The 19,582-nt window shown below is 31.2% G+C and overlaps 1 protein-coding gene and 1 long non-coding RNA gene across 2 annotated transcripts; both read left to right on the top strand.

The window, feature by feature from the left end:
- Nucleotides 1–12,032: 12,032 nt before the first annotated feature.
- LOC130951629 (ABC transporter G family member 21) lies at nucleotides 12,033–16,527 on the top strand. The gene is made up of 5 exons (XM_057880326.1): nucleotides 12,033–12,272; nucleotides 12,551–13,358; nucleotides 14,825–14,992; nucleotides 15,122–15,300; nucleotides 15,576–16,527. Exons 1-5 carry the CDS (start codon nucleotides 12,033–12,035, stop codon nucleotides 16,224–16,226), a joined length of 2,046 nt encoding a protein of 681 aa, XP_057736309.1. The 3' UTR covers nucleotides 16,227–16,527.
- A 1,876-nt stretch (nucleotides 16,528–18,403) lies between these two features.
- LOC130951367 (uncharacterized) lies at nucleotides 18,404–19,278 on the top strand. Its single transcript, XR_009073946.1, has 2 exons — nucleotides 18,404–18,718; nucleotides 18,980–19,278. It is a non-coding gene; the product is annotated as an uncharacterized LOC130951367 (long non-coding RNA).
- Nucleotides 19,279–19,582: the final 304 nt, after the last annotated feature.

Genomic DNA, 19,582 nt, shown 5'->3' with positions numbered 1-19,582 from the left:
CGAGAGTTCAGCAAATCCTTCTTCACAGACACAAGATCTTGAAATAAACTCTGATAACTCTCCTGTGCTGTCTTCCTCAAACTCGCCTCCATATTGCATTGGGGCCGCAACTTACTCTCCTTCTCCCGAAGGCTATCTCTCTCCGCCCTCAGCTTGGCGACCTCCTCCTTCAACTCCCTCTCATGCTCCTGATAAGAAAGAAGCCTCCCCTCTAGCTCCTCAACCTTCGAGGTTAACCCCAAAGAGCTGAGAGGAGTCTTCTCAAAAATATCCAAAAGCTTGCCACAAACACCCGCCGCCCTAAAACTTTCCTCAGCCAGAGTGGTGAGGTGATTTCGAACAGAAACACCATCCATACTTATATGAGGATAGATGTTCTTTCGGACGAATGCAAGAGCATCCGCCTTAACCCCACCATCAAAAGAAGAGCCAGACTCTAAAGTCTTGCGCTTCTTCTTCTCTGGCTCAGAAAGAAGTCGGGCGGAGGGGAGCGGCCGAGATAAGGCTGAAGAAGAAATCACAATGGGATGAGAGGGAGTCCCCACGTTTTGAGGGGGAAGAGGAGGAGGAAGAGGAGAGATGATTGCCCTGGCACCACCAGCCCTGGCCCGGGACTTCGCCTTAGCCTCCTGAACTCTCTGGTAAGATTCCTGAGCATTCTTCCTTGCCATGTCTGCAAAAGAAATAATTAGCAAATATAACAAGTCGGCGAAACTCAAGTCGACAGATACAAATTGAAAATAAGAAATGCATATACTACCTAGTTGCGACCGAACAAAGGTCGGCGACCCCTGGAGGAATTTCCTAGTGTCCAAGTATGGGGCCCTCCCCCACACTTCTCGGAAAAATCCCACAATGGCCGCCTCCACCTCGTCCAGGTCGTCCAAACCGTACTTCTCACAAGGGGAGGCCTCCAACCAATAGAGGGGAAAGCGAGGGGAAGAATTCTCATCCAGGAAAAAGGGGTGGTGACCCTCTACAGCTTGCACTTTGAAAAAATAATTTTTGAAGTCGTGGAAGGATTCGTCAAAAAGGGTGAAAATTCTCCGACCTTGTATGGCTCGGAAAGACACCCATCGCTGCTTGTTGTTTAGCCCACTAAAGGGCTTAGTCATATGGAAAAGAAAAAAGAAAATCCTCAAAGAGGTCGGAAAGTCCAAAGCGTGACTAATAAATTGATAAATTTTCAGAAAACCCCAAGAATTGGGGTGAAGTTGGGTAGGGGCAACTCGACAGTGGTGCAAAACAGACATCTCAAAATCCAAAAAAGGAAGAAAAACACCCAACGGGTGATCATACATTCATACATAAAGAAAAAATGAGAGGCCGCCTCATTGGCCCTCCTAAAACAAACCTGGTCTTCTGGACCCGGGACTACCAACTCATACTTTGGTTCGTCATCCTCAGAAGCACAAATCCTGTGGTGAGTACGAAGATGAGTAATAAACTCAGCATCGACCAATGGTTCCTCCCCTAGGACTGTGACATCAACCCATTGAGAAAGAGCTTCTACAGAAGACATTTTTCTAAAAATACGATGAAAACCTACAAAGGAAAAGGGAAAAAGAATAAAAAACAAGAGTCCCTAAGGGGATACGAAACTTAACAGAAGCCTACAACGTCACTTCTCTCTCCAAAATAAAAGCATGCAAACACAAAGCATGTCATGAAAAAAGAAAACACTAACCTTTATCCAAAAGTGAAGGTTGGAAGAAGCAGAGGTCTCCAAACGCAAGAACGAAGCACGAACAAAGAAAGAAGAAATTTGAAAAATTGCATAAACGAAAAAATGAAAGAGAGGGAAAGTATTTATAAACATGCTAAGGGGCATAATGGTAAAAGCGGGGCAGTCATTAATGAGAATGCACCGTTACCAAAGTCTACGCACATCCCTAACGGACACGACGCTTGATTAGACGTAACTGTCAGAACCAAAAAGACACGGAAAAGTCACGTCGGTTTCAGAAAATCATGTCGGTCCTCCAACAAGTCGACTACGACCCTGAGTAAAATACTCGAACCCAAGTCTTATAGAGATCTTGGGCTCAAGTAGGGGCACTGTTCATACCCTGGCCCAATAATAAAGGCCCAGGTCCAAATGAAAGGCCTAGTCCAGAGGATTGAGCCTTGCTGAGCACCGACCTTCGTACTAAGAAGTCGGTGTTAACCCCGACTTGGTCTGAAGAAGTCGGAACGGAGAATAGCTGGCAGATAAGCACTCATTCAAATGAGTAACTGCCCCTAAAATCTCTCTAACCACTTCATCGCGCCATATCTTAACCTCCCTAAGATAATGGGACGGTTAACACCCTAAAAATATGGCACTACTCCAACGGTGGTTATTGGCTCACCACTATAAATACACTGACTCCCCTCAGGTATCTCGAAGCCCAATACTCTCTAGACCTGCTCACACTCTTGCTAACTTAGGCATCGGAGTGTCTTTGCAGGTACCACCCTCCTCTCCTGGCACAAGCAAGTCGGACGGAGCCTCCCGAAGTTGCAGATCCATTCGGAAACCTCCTCCTTCACACGTTTGGGCCAACCAACGCCATCCATCTTATTAATCTCCGGTTACCCACCGTAACAATATATATAATTTAATTTTTTTTAAAAAATTATTTAGTATTTAGTTTAGTATAAATAAAAGTCTAATTTAATTTAAATATTAATAATTTTTAATATCTAAAAAGTAAGTAACAATATTAAAGAAATCTGAAAAAGATATTATTACTAATATTTTTTAATTAAATAAAAATTTTTGAATCTCATAAAGTGAATTCTTTTTCTTCTTGTGGCCGTCTTTTTTATTCATTTGATATTAATTTTCTCTGTTCAACTACTACAATTAAGAGATCTTTTTCAAGTTTCAACTATGAATATTGTGAAAAATAACTTAGAAACAAAATAAAAGATGAATTTTTTGCTATTTGTCTTTTAATTATATTGAAAAGAAAATTACTGACAAATTTGACACAAATTTCATTATCGGTGAATTTTATGATACGAAAAATTGACCACTTCGTTAGTAAAAAGTATACCCATATTTTTTTTACTTTAAAATATATTTTCTATCGATATTTTTTTGTAATACATTTTATATTATATAATTTTTTTACATCATTTTTAATATTATATATATTATTGGCCCCTTCCATAATATCATTTCTAGATCCGTCCTGGGTGTGGCGTGCCCTTCTATACACATAGCATGCCTGGCTGAGAAACGGACTTGTGCATAGACATAAGTGTATGCATAACAAATTTTTTTGGAGGACGTTGCACGTCCTACTGTCTCTAGATACCATGTAAAAATTTGTATACGGTGCTATAATTGAAATTGAATTGAATCGATAATGGGTGAAATAAGAAGAGGATAAAAACAGAAAAAATAAGAAAATATATATTATCTGAATATTTTTTATATTATTAGTGATAAAAAAAATGTCCTATGCTAATTAACTGTTATTTGTAAAAAGGTTTGTAACATCTGTTTAACTAACTAAATAATTCAGAATAATATTTATTTATTCTTCTAATAGTTGAGCTAATCATTCTCTAGAGTATTACACCTCTTTTGATCTTGATTCTTTACAACTTCATCACTAATAAAATGTAGTAATGATTTTTCTTACATTACATTCAATTCCCTCATTAGTTAGAAACCAATTTTTTCCCATTAGTTTATTATGATCAGTACACTACGCTAATTAATTAATTAAACTATTTATAGCATTGTCCCCCTAGCATTTCCCTATATATATTATGGAAGTGGTCGGAATGAAGATTAAATGAAACGTTGTCAAATTGTGAACCAAGGTTCCAAATTAAAGTTGGCGTCATTTATAAAAGAAAAAAGGTGTATAGAGCAACATTCGAACACTTGGCACAGAGTCACTTGTGCTTAATTATGATACAAAGGAATAACACAACAAAGAGTGTACCCTACAACTACAATTGATAGATGAGAAAAAGCAAAAAAGGATATACGTGCGTTCTAATATTATTTTCTTCTAAAATATTTTAAAGGAGAGAAAAGTAATGTTATTAGAGAATCCTAAGCGGTGGTTTTGATGATGGGTTGAATGCACGTTGACTCTATATATATCTTAGGTAATGCGTTTTTAAATGATGCCATTGCATAAGAAAGCAAATTAAAGATGCATGAAATACATTAAATAATTGTGGAATTAGAGGAACCACTAACTCCCTAGCTACACAACTTGCTATTCAGATAGAGTAGTTCACAACTTCACATCACCTATATAGACAAATTAAATATTAAATAAATATTTTATAAGAATTTGGGTAATATTCTCTCTTTCGATCGACAGCTAAGTTATTAATTAGGTTAAATTAGACTTTAATTATAACGTAATATAGATTATGTTTTATGGCGCATATTAAAGTTTCATATTACTTCTAGAAAATAGATTTTTTTTTTTTTTTTTTTTACAAAAAGGCATTTTAACTATCAATCATTTTGACTACAAAAAACAATGTTTTGACTACAAAAACATACACAGATAAATTGAAGTAAAAAAAAGATAGTACAAAAAATGTCAAAATCAAAATTAAAAGTAGTTATTACTTTTCTTTGAATATCAAAACTTATTGTTTATCTTTTAGATTGAGTGAAGAACATGAGTGTGAAATTTAAGAAACAAATTGAAAATACATAAGATTTAAAATTAAAAAAGACGTGAGTGTCAAAATTTAGAAGACAAAATTTTTCATAATCAAGACAAGATTGTGGTTGAAAAAAAAAAAAAAAAGTAAAATAGTGAACAAGATACCTCATGGCAAATACATCTCTATGGTCTATTAATATATAGTAGAAATTTAGAAGAGTTATGATATTTCTTTAAAAATACTATATCATCACAGGTAAGTCTCCACCAAAATTTTCAGTTTCCACGACGCAAGAGAAGAATATGGAACACAAGTACATATGAGTGTTGAAAATCTCCTTTTATTTGCTTTTTTTATATTTTTTTCCATTTCTTTTTATTTATTTATTTATTTTATTTATTTACTTTGCGCTTCTTTAAACATTTTACTTTTTTTTAATTGTAATTTTAAAATTTCGTCTGTTTTATTGCAATTCTTTATTATTTACTATTATTTAAACATTTTATACACGAATACTAAATAATTCTCGAATCGAATTTATTCTTTTTTGTCACAAAATATCTTGTTAAAATTACTAAAAATGGAGTGAAACAAAAACAAACATAAATATTTTTTTGCCACAAAAAACTTAAATGTTGTTCCTTATTATTAAAGTTAATTTGTACAGTTGTTTTTCCCCCATGAAGTAACCTTTTAGAATTTAGTCAGGTCTATTCCTTAATAAAATGTGGCTAATTGCTTTCATGATTAGACTCGAGAGTTAGAAGCTCAAATTGAAATTAAAGAGAAGGGAACATCGTGATTCCCATAAAAGAACTTAATGCTATACACACAGAGACCATCCACGAAATCAAAGAAACACCAGAAATCAAAGTGGCAATTAGACATTAGCTCCAAAAAAAAATAAATTCTCGGTACATATATACTTCACACGAAAAATTTAGAGGTTTAAAAAATGTGTCCCGCTAGGGAGACAATAAATTATTTGTATAATGTGTATAATGAGCTATTGAGTTACAAAATAAACATCCCTTATACTATCTAGAATAACCATCCGAATACTAAGGATAATAAACATCTTTTCAAAAGTTTAAAGTGATTTTGGGTTCACCAAATATCAAACTCTTGACCTTTCGAATCTAGCACTCTAATACCATATCATGATACCACTCATTCCAAAAATTTTAGCTGATGAAAAAAAATAATACTAATAATTATATTTATAATACTCCTTAAACCTTCATTGTATACATTATACAAATATTCCTCGTACTTTCCCTTAAAAAATTTGTTCCACTCTAATAAAATATCAACTCATGCATACCGGTAAATCACAAACTGAGTTAGTTTAATTTTTTTCATAGATGAAACAGGTGCATACCCATCCATTCTAGGATACTGTGTTTCTATGTTTAAAAATAGCTTAGTTTTTCAGCAAACAGTTCTGATAATATGATCTTTTATTTTAATTTTCAATACACAACATATATTATTATAAGAACAAAAATGAATTTTACAGAAAATAATAATAACAACAAAACAAAATTCTTAAAATCCTAAAACATAATGAGAGATTTTTCAGGATCTTAGAATATACTAAGAATCCAAAACTCATGTGTTTCCTAGCTACATTAGGCGTGGATGAGAACAATTAGAAATAGAAAACAAAGGTTTTAGACAAATTTATTTACTTTACTTAACATTTTTTTGGGTTCTTCTCTTAACCTAGTTAAATATGAAGCATAATTTGAATCAATATTAATTAAATATATAGATAAAATCTGAATCAAAATCTTTAACTCTAAACAGCCACAATTAAACTGAATTAATCAAATATATAAACAAAATCTTAATGAAAATAACCTGAAAGCATAATCTGAATCAAGAACATATTTACAAATTTTGAGAAAAATAAGATTTAAATTTTGTAAGTGATCAAGAATGAAAATAAGAAAGAGCAATGTGAAAGTACGAACCAGTAACAGGAGAGAGGGTGCAATAATTAAGATTCGCACACGGTGGAGGAGAGGGGAACGATTGCCAACGGTGAGAGGAGGTCATCTGGACAGCCACACGACTCAGAGACGGCACAGACTCGCACAGTGGATGTGAGAACAGGAGTGGGTTACGCACACCGAAGATGAGGGATTATGAATTTCACACACTGTAGAGTAGAGGAAAACGGTCGATGATGGTGAAAGAAGGTTGGGTCGGCAGCCACCGACTCCACAGTGACACAGCAGCGCACGATATGTTTGAGCACAGGGGTTTGCAGGCTTCCACTCTTCTTTCGCAAGTTCCTCTTCTTTCTGATTTTGGATAATCTAAACTGATTTAGGGTGAAATCACCATATTGGGTTGGCGTTAACGCAGGACTTCATGAAAATCGATGCTAATCCAAGTTGATTCTGCGTCACAATGAAGAGATCGAATGTTAATCGCAGCTATCATAAAAAATTACAGCAGATAAAAAAATAACTAGTAATTTGCCGTCGCTATTTTCCGCCTTTTTTGTAGTGAATCCTAACCTCCAAAAAAAAATATTCTTTAAAGAAAACCAAAAATAACAACAACAAAGATTTATCTTATCAGATAAGATCCATTACATGAATCAGACAACTCTATTAAAATAAATTATTTTCTCAATTAAAAGAAAATGCATCTTATTTCAAATTATAGTTGTTTATTTATTTTTTTCTCTTGACTCTTCAATTATTGTAGGTAATGCATGTACAAGAATTGAAATATGAATTTGCTTTCATAATTACTATAACGCGAGCACGTAACGCGCGTACTCCCATTCTTATTGATGATTTTGAATATTTGATCGAAAAGATAGATATTTAGAATATTGTAATATATATATCTCATTTCATATCCATCACAATATACTATTATACTCCATTGATCAATCACCAATTGTCAGGTGAAACGTAGAACGAATAATGAGAATATCTTCATGTGTTTCCCAATTATATTATTCGTCCTTCAAACTTTTTCAGAAAACCCTCAACCCCAAACCAGGTAACAAAAAATGAATAATTTCTAATCCAAATTATATATATCTTGTTGGACTAAAAACGAAATAAAAATTTACAATTTTGCTGTATATATATTATATATAATAGCTTAATAGATACTATTTAAATACTAATATTTTCTTAATAATCAATATGTATTTTTTATTTTGTCAATTAAAAAAATTTAAATACATAATTACTTAATAATAATTATATTTTTATATGTATGTCAAGAGTATTAATATATAAATAGTATATTATATATATAAAAAAATGTTATTCGTACACTAAAATTAATCATTAAAATCAGCCACTAATGTATTTGTGTATAAATACATATGTAATTTAATTTATTTTTAATGTTTAATTGTATTCTAACATATATTTTATACCGGTATTGACTTTGGTGACTAATTTTGATATACATGTAGCATTATTCTATATATAGTTGTGTAATCTAATGGTCATTTTTTGGTCTCTTATTTAATAATCATTTCCACCTATATGATGTTAAAAATACCATTTTGTTCTAATAACATATAAATTATAAAGGGTTAGGAATGAAGTCATGAAGAAAGAGAGGTTATAGCGATGGTGACTCCATTTGCAAAAACCATTGCCTTTTATGAGAAAGAAGACACTAATTTCAGCCACTATCTCTACCAATGAATGGATACTTGACACCTATAAAGTCATCGCCGTCCCGGGGAACTATGCTTTATAAATAAATACCTTATAAAGAGAGGCCATTACAACATCTACATATTTTTATTATTTTTATTTTATTTAATATTCCTGCGGTATATATAAATATAAATTTGGTTATTCTCTTTCTTGTATAAATCAACATCCAAAAAAATAAATAAATAAAGAGCACCGCTAGGGAGACAATGAGATATGTATACAATGTATACAATGGGCTGTTTATTAGACCCAATTAATATTAATAGAAAGAATTAATCAATTAATAACCCTAATCCTATTTTAGCTGTTTAGTTTAACATACCACCTAATTTCTTATATTCACAGTTTTTCCCCAAATCAATCAACCCCTTTGTTTTGCCGTTTTCCCTCCTCCCCCCACCCAAACCCTTGCTATTTCTGAACATTGCAGTAACGTGACAAAACCCAAACCCTCTCAATCCTTGCTCACACACAATTCCTGTTGCAACCAAGGAAGGTCACCCATCAACCCATCAACCCTCACAATTTGTATCAATAACGGCGCCGTCTAAGTCTTGTTAATCCTTGGATGGTTACTTTAACAGTGTCTTGGATGGTCACTTTAATAGTATTTTAGATGTTCACTTTAAACATCTAACTATTATATAAATAAGCATCCATGGTGAACAATTCATCGAACCATTCTCACCTTATTAGGCTGCTGACCGTCGGCAACAAAATGTTCGGGACCTTCTTCCGGTGGTTTCAATGGAACCATTCTCACCTTATGATGCGGTGCCGCTGGAAGGAGCCACACGCTGGGAGAAGGGCGTTCACCAATAAGGACCTCGACGTCTCTGGGAGCGACTTCCGGTGAACACGAGCCAGTGAGAAAAAGAGATAGTAACGTCGGTGAGAGGGGTTGCGTTGTTGGTTGTGTCGGCGACGCCGTTCATAGAGAATAGGTCATGGTTTGTGTTTTGGCTTTACTGAATCCTAATTTTTTGAACCATTCAAATTAATAAATCTTTATAATTAATGATTATAATTCAGTATTAATTTCAATTAAACCCCCGGTATCCAAAATCTAATTTTAATTTCAATTAAACCCTATTGTATGCATTGTATAATAAGAGCATTGGTTACTCATACTTTTCCATAAATAAATATAGACATATTTGACTCGTTTGGTTTGACCAATAGGATTTAATTTTTAGAGGAGATAATATTACATTTATCAGTTGTTCTTTATTTTCTTTTTAATTTTCATTTTGAAATTTAAACCTAAAATACTTAGTTAGAGTCAAAGGATTATGTCCACTTTAATTAATGTACAAATTCATCTTTATATTGACTTTTGAATTTTAAGGACACTTGTAAAAAAATAGTTGTCTTATTATTTGTTTTCAATATTGGAGATCTTCTACAGCGAAAATACTGTTATATATTATTATATTCTTTTTGTTTATTTTATTTTCAATAAGTACAATAGAAGATTTTTCCTTTTTGATGAAAGCTAAGGAGATTCGTGGCATGGTGAAAACAATTGAAAGAAAATACAAAGTAGAGAGAAATTAAATTGAAAAAGTACAGATAAATCTTGTTTGGTTAAAAGCAAAAATATAAGGATTGAGATGGAATTCCTTTTTTTAATGGGATATGGATAAATATATTGCTTTTTGGCTTATCTAAAATTGTGCTTAACAAACTTACGTACAGAAAATTGTTGGTCATCTAAGAATTTTAATTAAGCTGACAAGCTTTTTAATCAAGAAATTGCGTATATGATTGTTTTCTCTTTTCATTTTCTATTGCATGTCACATACAATATTAACGCAAAAATGAAAACATCTCAGATGTATGTAGAGGAAATCATTTCTTGACCAGCAGTATATGAATTTTGGTGAATTTTATAATATTTTTTATTGTAGTGTATGTTTAAATTGTTTAATTTATTTTTATAAATAAAAAATAAAACATATAAAAATAAAATATTTAAAATTTATTTTAATATTATTTATATATCTTTTTTAATAAGTTAAATATAATGTCATAGACATTATAGTATTCACCCTTTTTATTATGGCAATATTAATATACTCTGAACAAAATAAAAGGTATAATATTTTTTTAAAATTAATTTATTATTAAAAATAAGAGAAAATGAAAAAAAAAATTAAACATCTTAAGTTATAAATTTTAAATTTTAAAACTAATTTATTGATATAAAATATATACATAGACACTCTAACATGAACATCAGACACGACATGACAAGACATATGAATTTTAAATCTTATTAGGCACCTAAACATAACATATATATATATATATATATATATATATATATATATATAGGATCAACTATGAAGACGTAGTCAATTTAAAACCAACTAGTTAAAAAATAACTTTTATTTTTAATTTTTAAATTTAAAAAATTAAAATAGTGGGAATTGTTTTTTTTTTTTTGTAATGGACTTATTTTTTTAATTAGTTAGTTCTAAGTTGATTATGCCCTAGATGTTCCCTAGCGGGATCGCATATATATATATATTAAATATAAATTAATTTTTTATTTTTTAATATTTTTTATTTTAATAAATAATAATATATTTTTTAAATTATTTAAAAAATATATATTAAGAATAAAGTTTGGAGAAATTTTTTTTTATTTTTCATTGAAATACGATTGGATATCAAAAACATGCAAGTCAGATGAATATTAATGAGTGTCGTATTTAAAATGTGTTCGACGATAATTTAGCAAAGTATTTGTGCTTCATAAATAACAATAAAAAATTAAAATTTATTTAATTAACAAAAGTTACAGAACTTTTTATTTAATATATTAAATCTAATTAACTTTTACTTTTTTGAAAAATCAAAGTTAAAAAGAAAATTCACTACCATAGTCAAAACTTCAAAACAATAATAGACCGATATCAAAAAGCATTATGCAATCTCATACTTTGAGGACAAGTGGATATCACGAAATCTTATAATGGGCCCGTCACGTTCTAATTATTATTATTTAAAAAAAATTAAATTAAATTCTTACATAACTTTATAAATCTCTACTACTTTTTCCCCCAAAAAATTACAACGGGAAAAAAATGAGGAATCAAACAAATGTTCTAGTTCCACGTGGCAAGGTGCAGTGCAATACCGTTATATCCATGAACAAAAACACACAAGAATGCAAATACATTTCCGTATGAAAGGGAAAGAAGAAAACATTGGGCAAAGCACAAATGATATTAAACACCCAAAAGAAAGAAACACTATTGAGTATTATTCCTTTATTATACTTACTCACACCAACACTTTATCTTTTTTTTTTTTTTTTGAATTGTTATAGCATAATAATATAGCAAGCATAGCATAGTATAGCCCAACAAATAACATCATATGATTCAACACCTAATAGTAGTGACAGCAATGCAAGATTAAAGAAACAGTAGCACCATTCCTAAGACTATATATTGTTACCATTTCCAAACACATCTTTGTGTGCTTCTCGTGCCTTCTCTCACTTTACACAAACACACCCCTACTACTCTTTTCTTTCATGTGACTCTTCTTCTTCTTCTTCTTCTTCTTCTACTTCTATTCTTCTTCTTTTCCAATACTCTCTCATCCTTATTCTTTATCCGATCTTAACTACTTCATTGTAATAATCTATATATATATATTTATATATACTTAGCTTGCTGATCAATGATGCCCCCAGAGCAAGAAAGCAATATTGCACCCAACATTAGTCCTGGTGATGCTGAACCGGTGGAGGGTTGTGCTGCCACCAATAATAACAAAGTTATACCAAGTTTGGATAATAATAATAATAATAATAACAATGATGCCATTCATGATGAACGCCATCAACCAACAACAACAGCAGCAGCAACAGCAACAAGATTTTCTATTCTTCAACAATCTTTGCGTCCTATTACTCTAAAAGTACTCATCAATTAATCTCCCTCTCTCATTTTCTCACATTTATATTATATATACATCTGTATGTACCACTTGGACTAGTTTATTTTATTTACTCACATAATAATATCTCATCTCATACTACTAAAAAGTTTATGAAACCAACTTTTGAAAAAGAAAAGAATCGTTTCTATATAAAATTAATCAAAACTACGACTACGATCATCATTATTAATCAATGATAGAAGAAATTGTGTTCATCACGCTACTAAGATTTTTGTGTTCTTGTGTGTGCAAAATAGTTTGAGGACGTATCATACAGCATAAGCTTCCCAAGGAAAAAGAAGAATGGCTGCTTCATGCATCAAGAGCCAAAGCACAGAAGGAAAATACTCAGCGGCGTCACCGGCGTCGCTCGTCCCGGGGAGCTAACGGCAATGCTGGGGCCGTCCGGGAGCGGCAAGACAACTCTCTTGACCGCGCTCGCCGGTCGCCTCGTCGGAAAAGTTTCCGGCTCCATAACTTACAACGGCCGCCACGACACCGCCGCCGTGAAGCGCAAGATAGGCTTCGTCTCCCAAGACGACGTACTCTACCCTCACCTGACCGTCCAAGAAACCCTAAATTACGCCGCCATGCTGAGGCTCCCGAAGACGCTCACCAAGGAAGAGAAGCTTCAGCATGCAGACGCGCTTATCGCGGAACTCGGCCTCACGCGGTGCCGCAACAGTCCCGTCGGCGGCGGAGTGTCGATTATCCGAGGAATCTCCGGAGGAGAGAGGAAAAGAGTGAGTATAGGTCTTGAGATGCTGATAAACCCTAGTTTGTTGTTTCTCGACGAGCCTACGTCCGGGCTGGACTCCACGACGGCTCAGCTGATCGTGTCGGTGGTGCGAGGGCTCGCCCGCGGCGGCCGGACGGTGGTGACGACGATTCACCAGCCGTCGAGCCGGCTTTACAGGATGTTTGATAAGGTGGTGGTGCTTAGTGACGGGCAGCCGATTTATTCCGGTCAATCGGGTCGGGTCATGGAGTATCTTGAATCCATCGGGTATGCGCCAGCTTTCAACTTCGTCAACCCTGCTGATTTCCTTCTTGACCTTGCAAATGGTGAGTATAGTGATGATTTGATTTTGACCTTAGTTAGCTTGATTATTGGGTCTATATTCATTAATTATTCAATTAATTCAAGTATAGCGATGATGATGATTACGACCATGATATATATATAACATCTTGGATTTTTTCGTGGGATTTTGTGGTGGCATGCCAGTTTCCCAAATCAGATTTGTCCTGTTTCGACTTATACATGCACTCATGCATTATATTAATTAAGGATTTATTTTATAAAAATATTAGAAAGTCATTAAAATTTATTACTTTTAACTATCAATTAGCTATTAATATTTAAAAATATAGAATAAATATATCATTAAATTACTAAATTAAAAAAACTACAATAAAAAGATTAAATTGATAATTGTGTAATAACAAAAAATATAAATTTTGATGGTTGTTAGAATTTCTCTTATTTTATTTGCTTAGATATGGTTTCTATATAAAAGTAATAAGTATATGGATCTGGCGATTTTAAGTTAGATAATATTGAAAGAGATAGTGATTGACACTTGTGACTTGTGGTCATTAACTATCAGGTGAAGGTTCATTTTCAAAGATTTTAAATAATGGTGGTGAGATAGGATTTAAGGTCTTCTCTGAAGCTAGCTAGTGAGACTTGTTTGAAACATAGATAGCAATGGCTAATAACGAATAATGGGTCATTAGGAGCAGTAATTTGATTAGACATAATACCGAAATGGGGTCAATTTTTCACGACATGTGAGCTTTTTCTTCTGTTGGTAGATAGAGATCAACACAAGAAAAACTTTATGTTGTAAAAGGAGTTTGAAATGGTCCGAATCTCATGATGGCTAGATAAAGTTTTGTGAAAGATAGATAGATATCTGTGTGTATGTGTGTCCATGTTTGTTTAAAAAAGAAATTACTTAGCCTATTAGCTGCTTTGTATTTATTAATTACATTTGATTTTCCCAGAGATTAGCTTGTCTCCAAATCCAACCATAAGTTCTTTGGCATAAGAAAATTGTATAGAAGAATTTCTTTTTCTTTTTCTTTTTTTCCTCTTCAATCAAATTAAAGAAAGGTGCATATTTTTATTCTTTCTATTTTTTATTCAGTGACATTACTTTTTGCTCTCTTCTTTTGTGCTGTGCTAGGGGTACTTATTCTTATTTTGAAAGCAGAATCTTTTTTATTGGGAGAGGAATTTTCCTTCTCAAAAACATAGCCATCAAGCCACATGAACAATTAAGTCCCTACCCAGTGTGGCACTACTAGCCATTATAGGACTACTAAAAAAAGTTCATTTGATTTTTAAATTATGATGAGAAATTGAATTCAATTTCTTAGAATTAAATGCAGAGCATATTTGAAGCACAAATTCTATGATGGTGGAAACATCTTGAAGCATTGTACTATTAATTTCTATTACTTTTGATCATATGCCACAAAAGTCAATAGTGTCCATCCATTAATCTTTTACACTCTGCTTGCAGGCATAGTTGCTGATGTCAAACATGACGATAATGTTGAACATCATGAGGATCAAGCATCAATCAAACAGTCCCTAATTTCATCCTACAAGAAGAACTTGTATCCTGCTCTTAAAGAAGAGATTCAACGAAATAATATTGACTCAGTAATATCATCAGGAACACCAAGAAGTAAGTCAAAATTTCATGCTCTCTTTGAATTCTTTTTCCTTTATTACTCCCTTCGTCCAATAATAAGTGTTAGATCGACAAATGTATAAACACCATGGCTAAATTATATCATCAATCATTCTTGGGTAGGTTCTGATAATCAATGGAACACAACCTGGTGGGAGCAATTGAAGGTGTTACTTAAGAGGGGTTTACAAGAGAGAAGGCATGAATCCTTTTCTGGCCTTCGAATCTTCCAAGTTTTGTCTGTGTCCATTCTCTCAGGGCTTCTTTGGTGGCACTGTGATCACTCACACATACAAGATCAGGTATTATATAAAACCATGTTCTGTTTTTTCTCCTTTTTATATGACAACTCAAAGATGGAGATCAGTTGTGCTGTTTGAACATCTCAAAGTTGAGAGTAATGAAATTGCAGATTCATGCAGTTACATTTTTTTCCTCTCAGATGTTAAAAGTTTCTTAAACTAGTAAACTGATTGCAAGAATTACCAACTAAAATGTTATTTGATGTAGACAAATTTTAATACTTGTAAAAAATAAATTTTCTTAGTACTTATAACAATGTTGCATTCTTTGACAGGTTGGACTCCTTTTCTTCTTCTCAATTTTCTGGGGATTCTTCCCTCTCTTCAATGCTATCTTTGCATTTCCTCTGGAGAGGCCAATGCTTGTGAAAGAAAGATCATCAGGAATGTACCATCTGTCCTCATACTACGTGGCACGAATGCTCGGAGACTTGCCAATGGAGCTTGTCCTCCCTACAATCTTTGTAAGCATCAGCTACTGGATGGGAGGACTAAAGCCTTCAGTAGTGACATTTGTGCTAACCCTCTTGATCATGCTTTTCAATGTCCTTGTATCCCAAGGAATAGGCCTAGCACTCGGCGCAATCCTCATGGATGTGAAGCAAGCCACGACTCTAGCCTCAGTGACCATGCTGGTGTTTCTCTTGGCCGGCGGCTACTACATTCAACATATGCCCCCCTTCATAGAATGGTTGAAGTATGTCTCCTTCAGTCACTACTGCTATAAGCTCCTTGTAGGAGTTCAGTATCCAGAAAATGATGTGTATGATTGTGGACATGGCTTGCTTTGTAGAGTAAGAGACTTTCCTGCTATAAAGTGTTTGGGGATTGAAAATTTGTGGGAAGATGTTGCAACATTGACTCTGATGTTAATTGGATACAGAGTTGTCGCATATTTAGCTTTGAGGATGGGGCAGCCTCACTGACTAACAATAAGGACTTTGAATTGTTATCAACAGATTTAGAGTTTGGTTTTTGTTTGAATTTCCCACCTTATGTAAAACTGGTGGGAATTCATTCAAATTGTAAGCAGAATATTTTAATGCCTTTTTGTGATTATTAATTATTTGACATGAAATGAAGCAATCAGAATTGGTAGAGAAACTTGTGTCCAAAGTTTTTTTTCATCATCTAGTAAGAGGACAATGGTCTATTTTGCTGGCACAAAAAAGGTGGTTTTGGATCTTCCTATGCATGTGATTATTGTTGGAATTTGGTAACTTAGTTTTATCAAGTAAATGCATATAATTCTGTCAGCATTTGTGTTTTGTCTTGTCTATTTGTCAAACCAGGACAAGATTTAAAAAATAAAATAAAATAAAATAAATTTCCCATTCTTTTTGTTATTTCTGCACTAAAATGGATTCATTCAAAGATGTTATGTTTGGCATGAAAATATCTGTTATATTAGTTGTAATTTGTAAATATCTGTATTATTATATTCCTATGCTGTTCTCACTGAATTTAATACAGAGCATTCTCCTTGTCAAGAATATATGGGACCAGTTTGAAGAAATTTAGCATACACGCTGAAGTAATTTTCTACATGGAAAAATTGTCATTACAGTATTACTTCAGTGTTTTATGTAAAACGAGCTGTTACATCAATTTAAAATCTGGATACTCAAGAATTTTGTTGTTTTTAAACATTATTTTAAATGGTTGTTCTGGAGACTTAAACATGGTCCCTTCAAGTTATAGTTCTTACCATTTCTTTAACTACTAAACTATAAGTCTTTTTGCTTTTAAAGTGTCATATAAAAACAATAAAAAGCTGGCCAACAAATTGGGGGGGCTAATACATTTTAAGAGGTTTATAATTCATAAAATTTTAGCCCATGCTACTCATAAAAAAGGGTTTTACATTAAACAATTAAAGTTAAATGCACATCAATTATATTTTTCTTTAGGTTCTTGGATAATGACATGCATATATGCATGATGAGATATCTCTGTCCTTGCCTTTACCAAAAGATTGTTTTAGTTGTTACCAACCAAAGAAAAAGAAAGGCCTAATTAATGAAACAAGAAGAAGGGATTGAGATTAATGCATGTGCATGTCTCAGCAGTTCAATCCCTACCACATGGTAGAATATGAATAATGATCCAATAACAATAATAATAATAATAATAATAATAATAATAATAATAATAATAATAATAATAATAATAATAATAATAATAATAATAATAATAATAATAATAATAATAATAATAATAATAATAATAATATAATAATAATAATAATAATAATAATAATAATAATAATAATAATAATAATAATAATAATATAATAATAATAATAATAATAATAATAATAATAATAATATAATAATAATAATAATAATAATAATAATAATAATAATAATAATAATAATAATAATAATAATAATAATAATAATAATAATAATAATAATATAATATAATAATAATAATAATAATAATAATAATAATAATAATAATAATAATATAATAATAATAATAATAATAATAATATAATAATAATAATAATAATAATAATAATAATAATAATAATAATAATATAATAATAATAATAATAATATAATAATAATAATAATAATAATAATAATAATAATAATAATAATAAATAATAATAATAATAATAATAATAATAATAATAATAATAATATAATAATAATAATAATAATAATAATAATAATAATAATAATAATAATAATAATAATAATAATAATAATAATAATAATAATAATAATAATAATAATAATAATAATAATAATAATAATAATAATAATATAATAATAATAATAATAATAATAATAATAATAATAATAATAATAATAATAATAATAATAATAATAATAATAATAATAATAATAATAATAATAATAATAAATAATAATAATAATAATAATAATAATAATAATATAATAATAATAATAATAATAATAATAATAATAATAATAATAATAATAATAATAATAATAATAATAATAATAATAATAATAATAATAATAATAATAATATCTTCGAAATATGCCTTAGGGTGAAGCTAGCTAAGCATCAGATGCTGCGTACATACAACAATAATGAACTTATCCGTAATATGACGCTTCAATTTTATTCTCTACTACAGTAGTAACAAATTGGTGTAAAAATATGCTCTAATTAATCTCATCACCTATAAATGGATGTACCTAGTATAGTAGAAAATACATAGCAGTGATCCAACTAAGGTGAGAAACTCTTTTCTTATAGTGTGAAAATGGCACAAGCACAACCATCATCAATCAAAATCGAGAAACCATCATCAGGGCCTGTCAAGAAAGTAGAACATGTAGCCAAAGCCAGTGCCACCGCTCCCAAAGCTCCGGTCTCCATTAAGCCACCTCCAAAGAAAATTAATGAAAAGTCTCAAAATAAGAAGAATAATTCCAAGGTACACATAGATAATAGTAATACAAATAACATTCTTCTGATCTCTTTGTTAGAATATATTAAAATTTATTAGAATTATTTATTATAAAATATTACGTTTTTATTATTTTAATTTTTTTTAGTACCTATAAATATTCGTGTATATTATATTATTGTACACAATTTCAATACACAGACAATTTTTTTCTACTTCTCTTTCTTATCTTTCAAATTGTGTCAACAGAGATAAAATAATATATAATTTTTTTATGGTGTATTTCAGGGGCAACAAGCAGGAAATAAAGGAGGACAAAATAAGTGATAATGACTGAGAGAAATGTATATGATGAGTTTATATAAAGAATATAATAGTAGCAAGCTACTTGGTATTGTTATTATGTGAAGAGTCCATTAATAAGGTCATAGGGATACTTTCATACTATGATATACGGTGCTCTTCCATGAAGTTTATCTGTATGTAGTTCTATGTATAATATGACACCAACTTCACTTTGCTTTATATCCATGTATGTTTATGTTCCTGCAGGCGTGGCCTAATAAATAAAAGATACTTATTTTATATATGTTGACTAGAGATGTGAATCTGAATATTGTTACCTTACATATCTTTCATATGAACCTATAATTCAATTATATTTCGAGAAGAAGAGAGTTGCCTCCTTTATGCGTAATAACGAAATGGATAAGGTATGTTATAACGGCACCACTTTTTTTTTAATTATTTATTTAGCCACAGTTAAAAAATATACTTTAAAAACATAACTTTATAATAAAAATATAAATTATGAATAAAATTAAAGATCTAACAAAAGAAATAATTATATTAAGAAAAAATTCTACTTTTCTATCTTAAAAGATGCTAAAA

This window comes from Arachis stenosperma, chromosome 9 (genome assembly GCF_014773155.1).
Source record: "Arachis stenosperma cultivar V10309 chromosome 9, arast.V10309.gnm1.PFL2, whole genome shotgun sequence".
Lineage (NCBI taxonomy): Eukaryota > Viridiplantae > Streptophyta > Magnoliopsida > Fabales > Fabaceae > Arachis > Arachis stenosperma.
The sequence above is the reverse complement of the archived record's forward strand: the minus strand, read 5'-3'. Positions and strand labels throughout refer to the sequence as shown.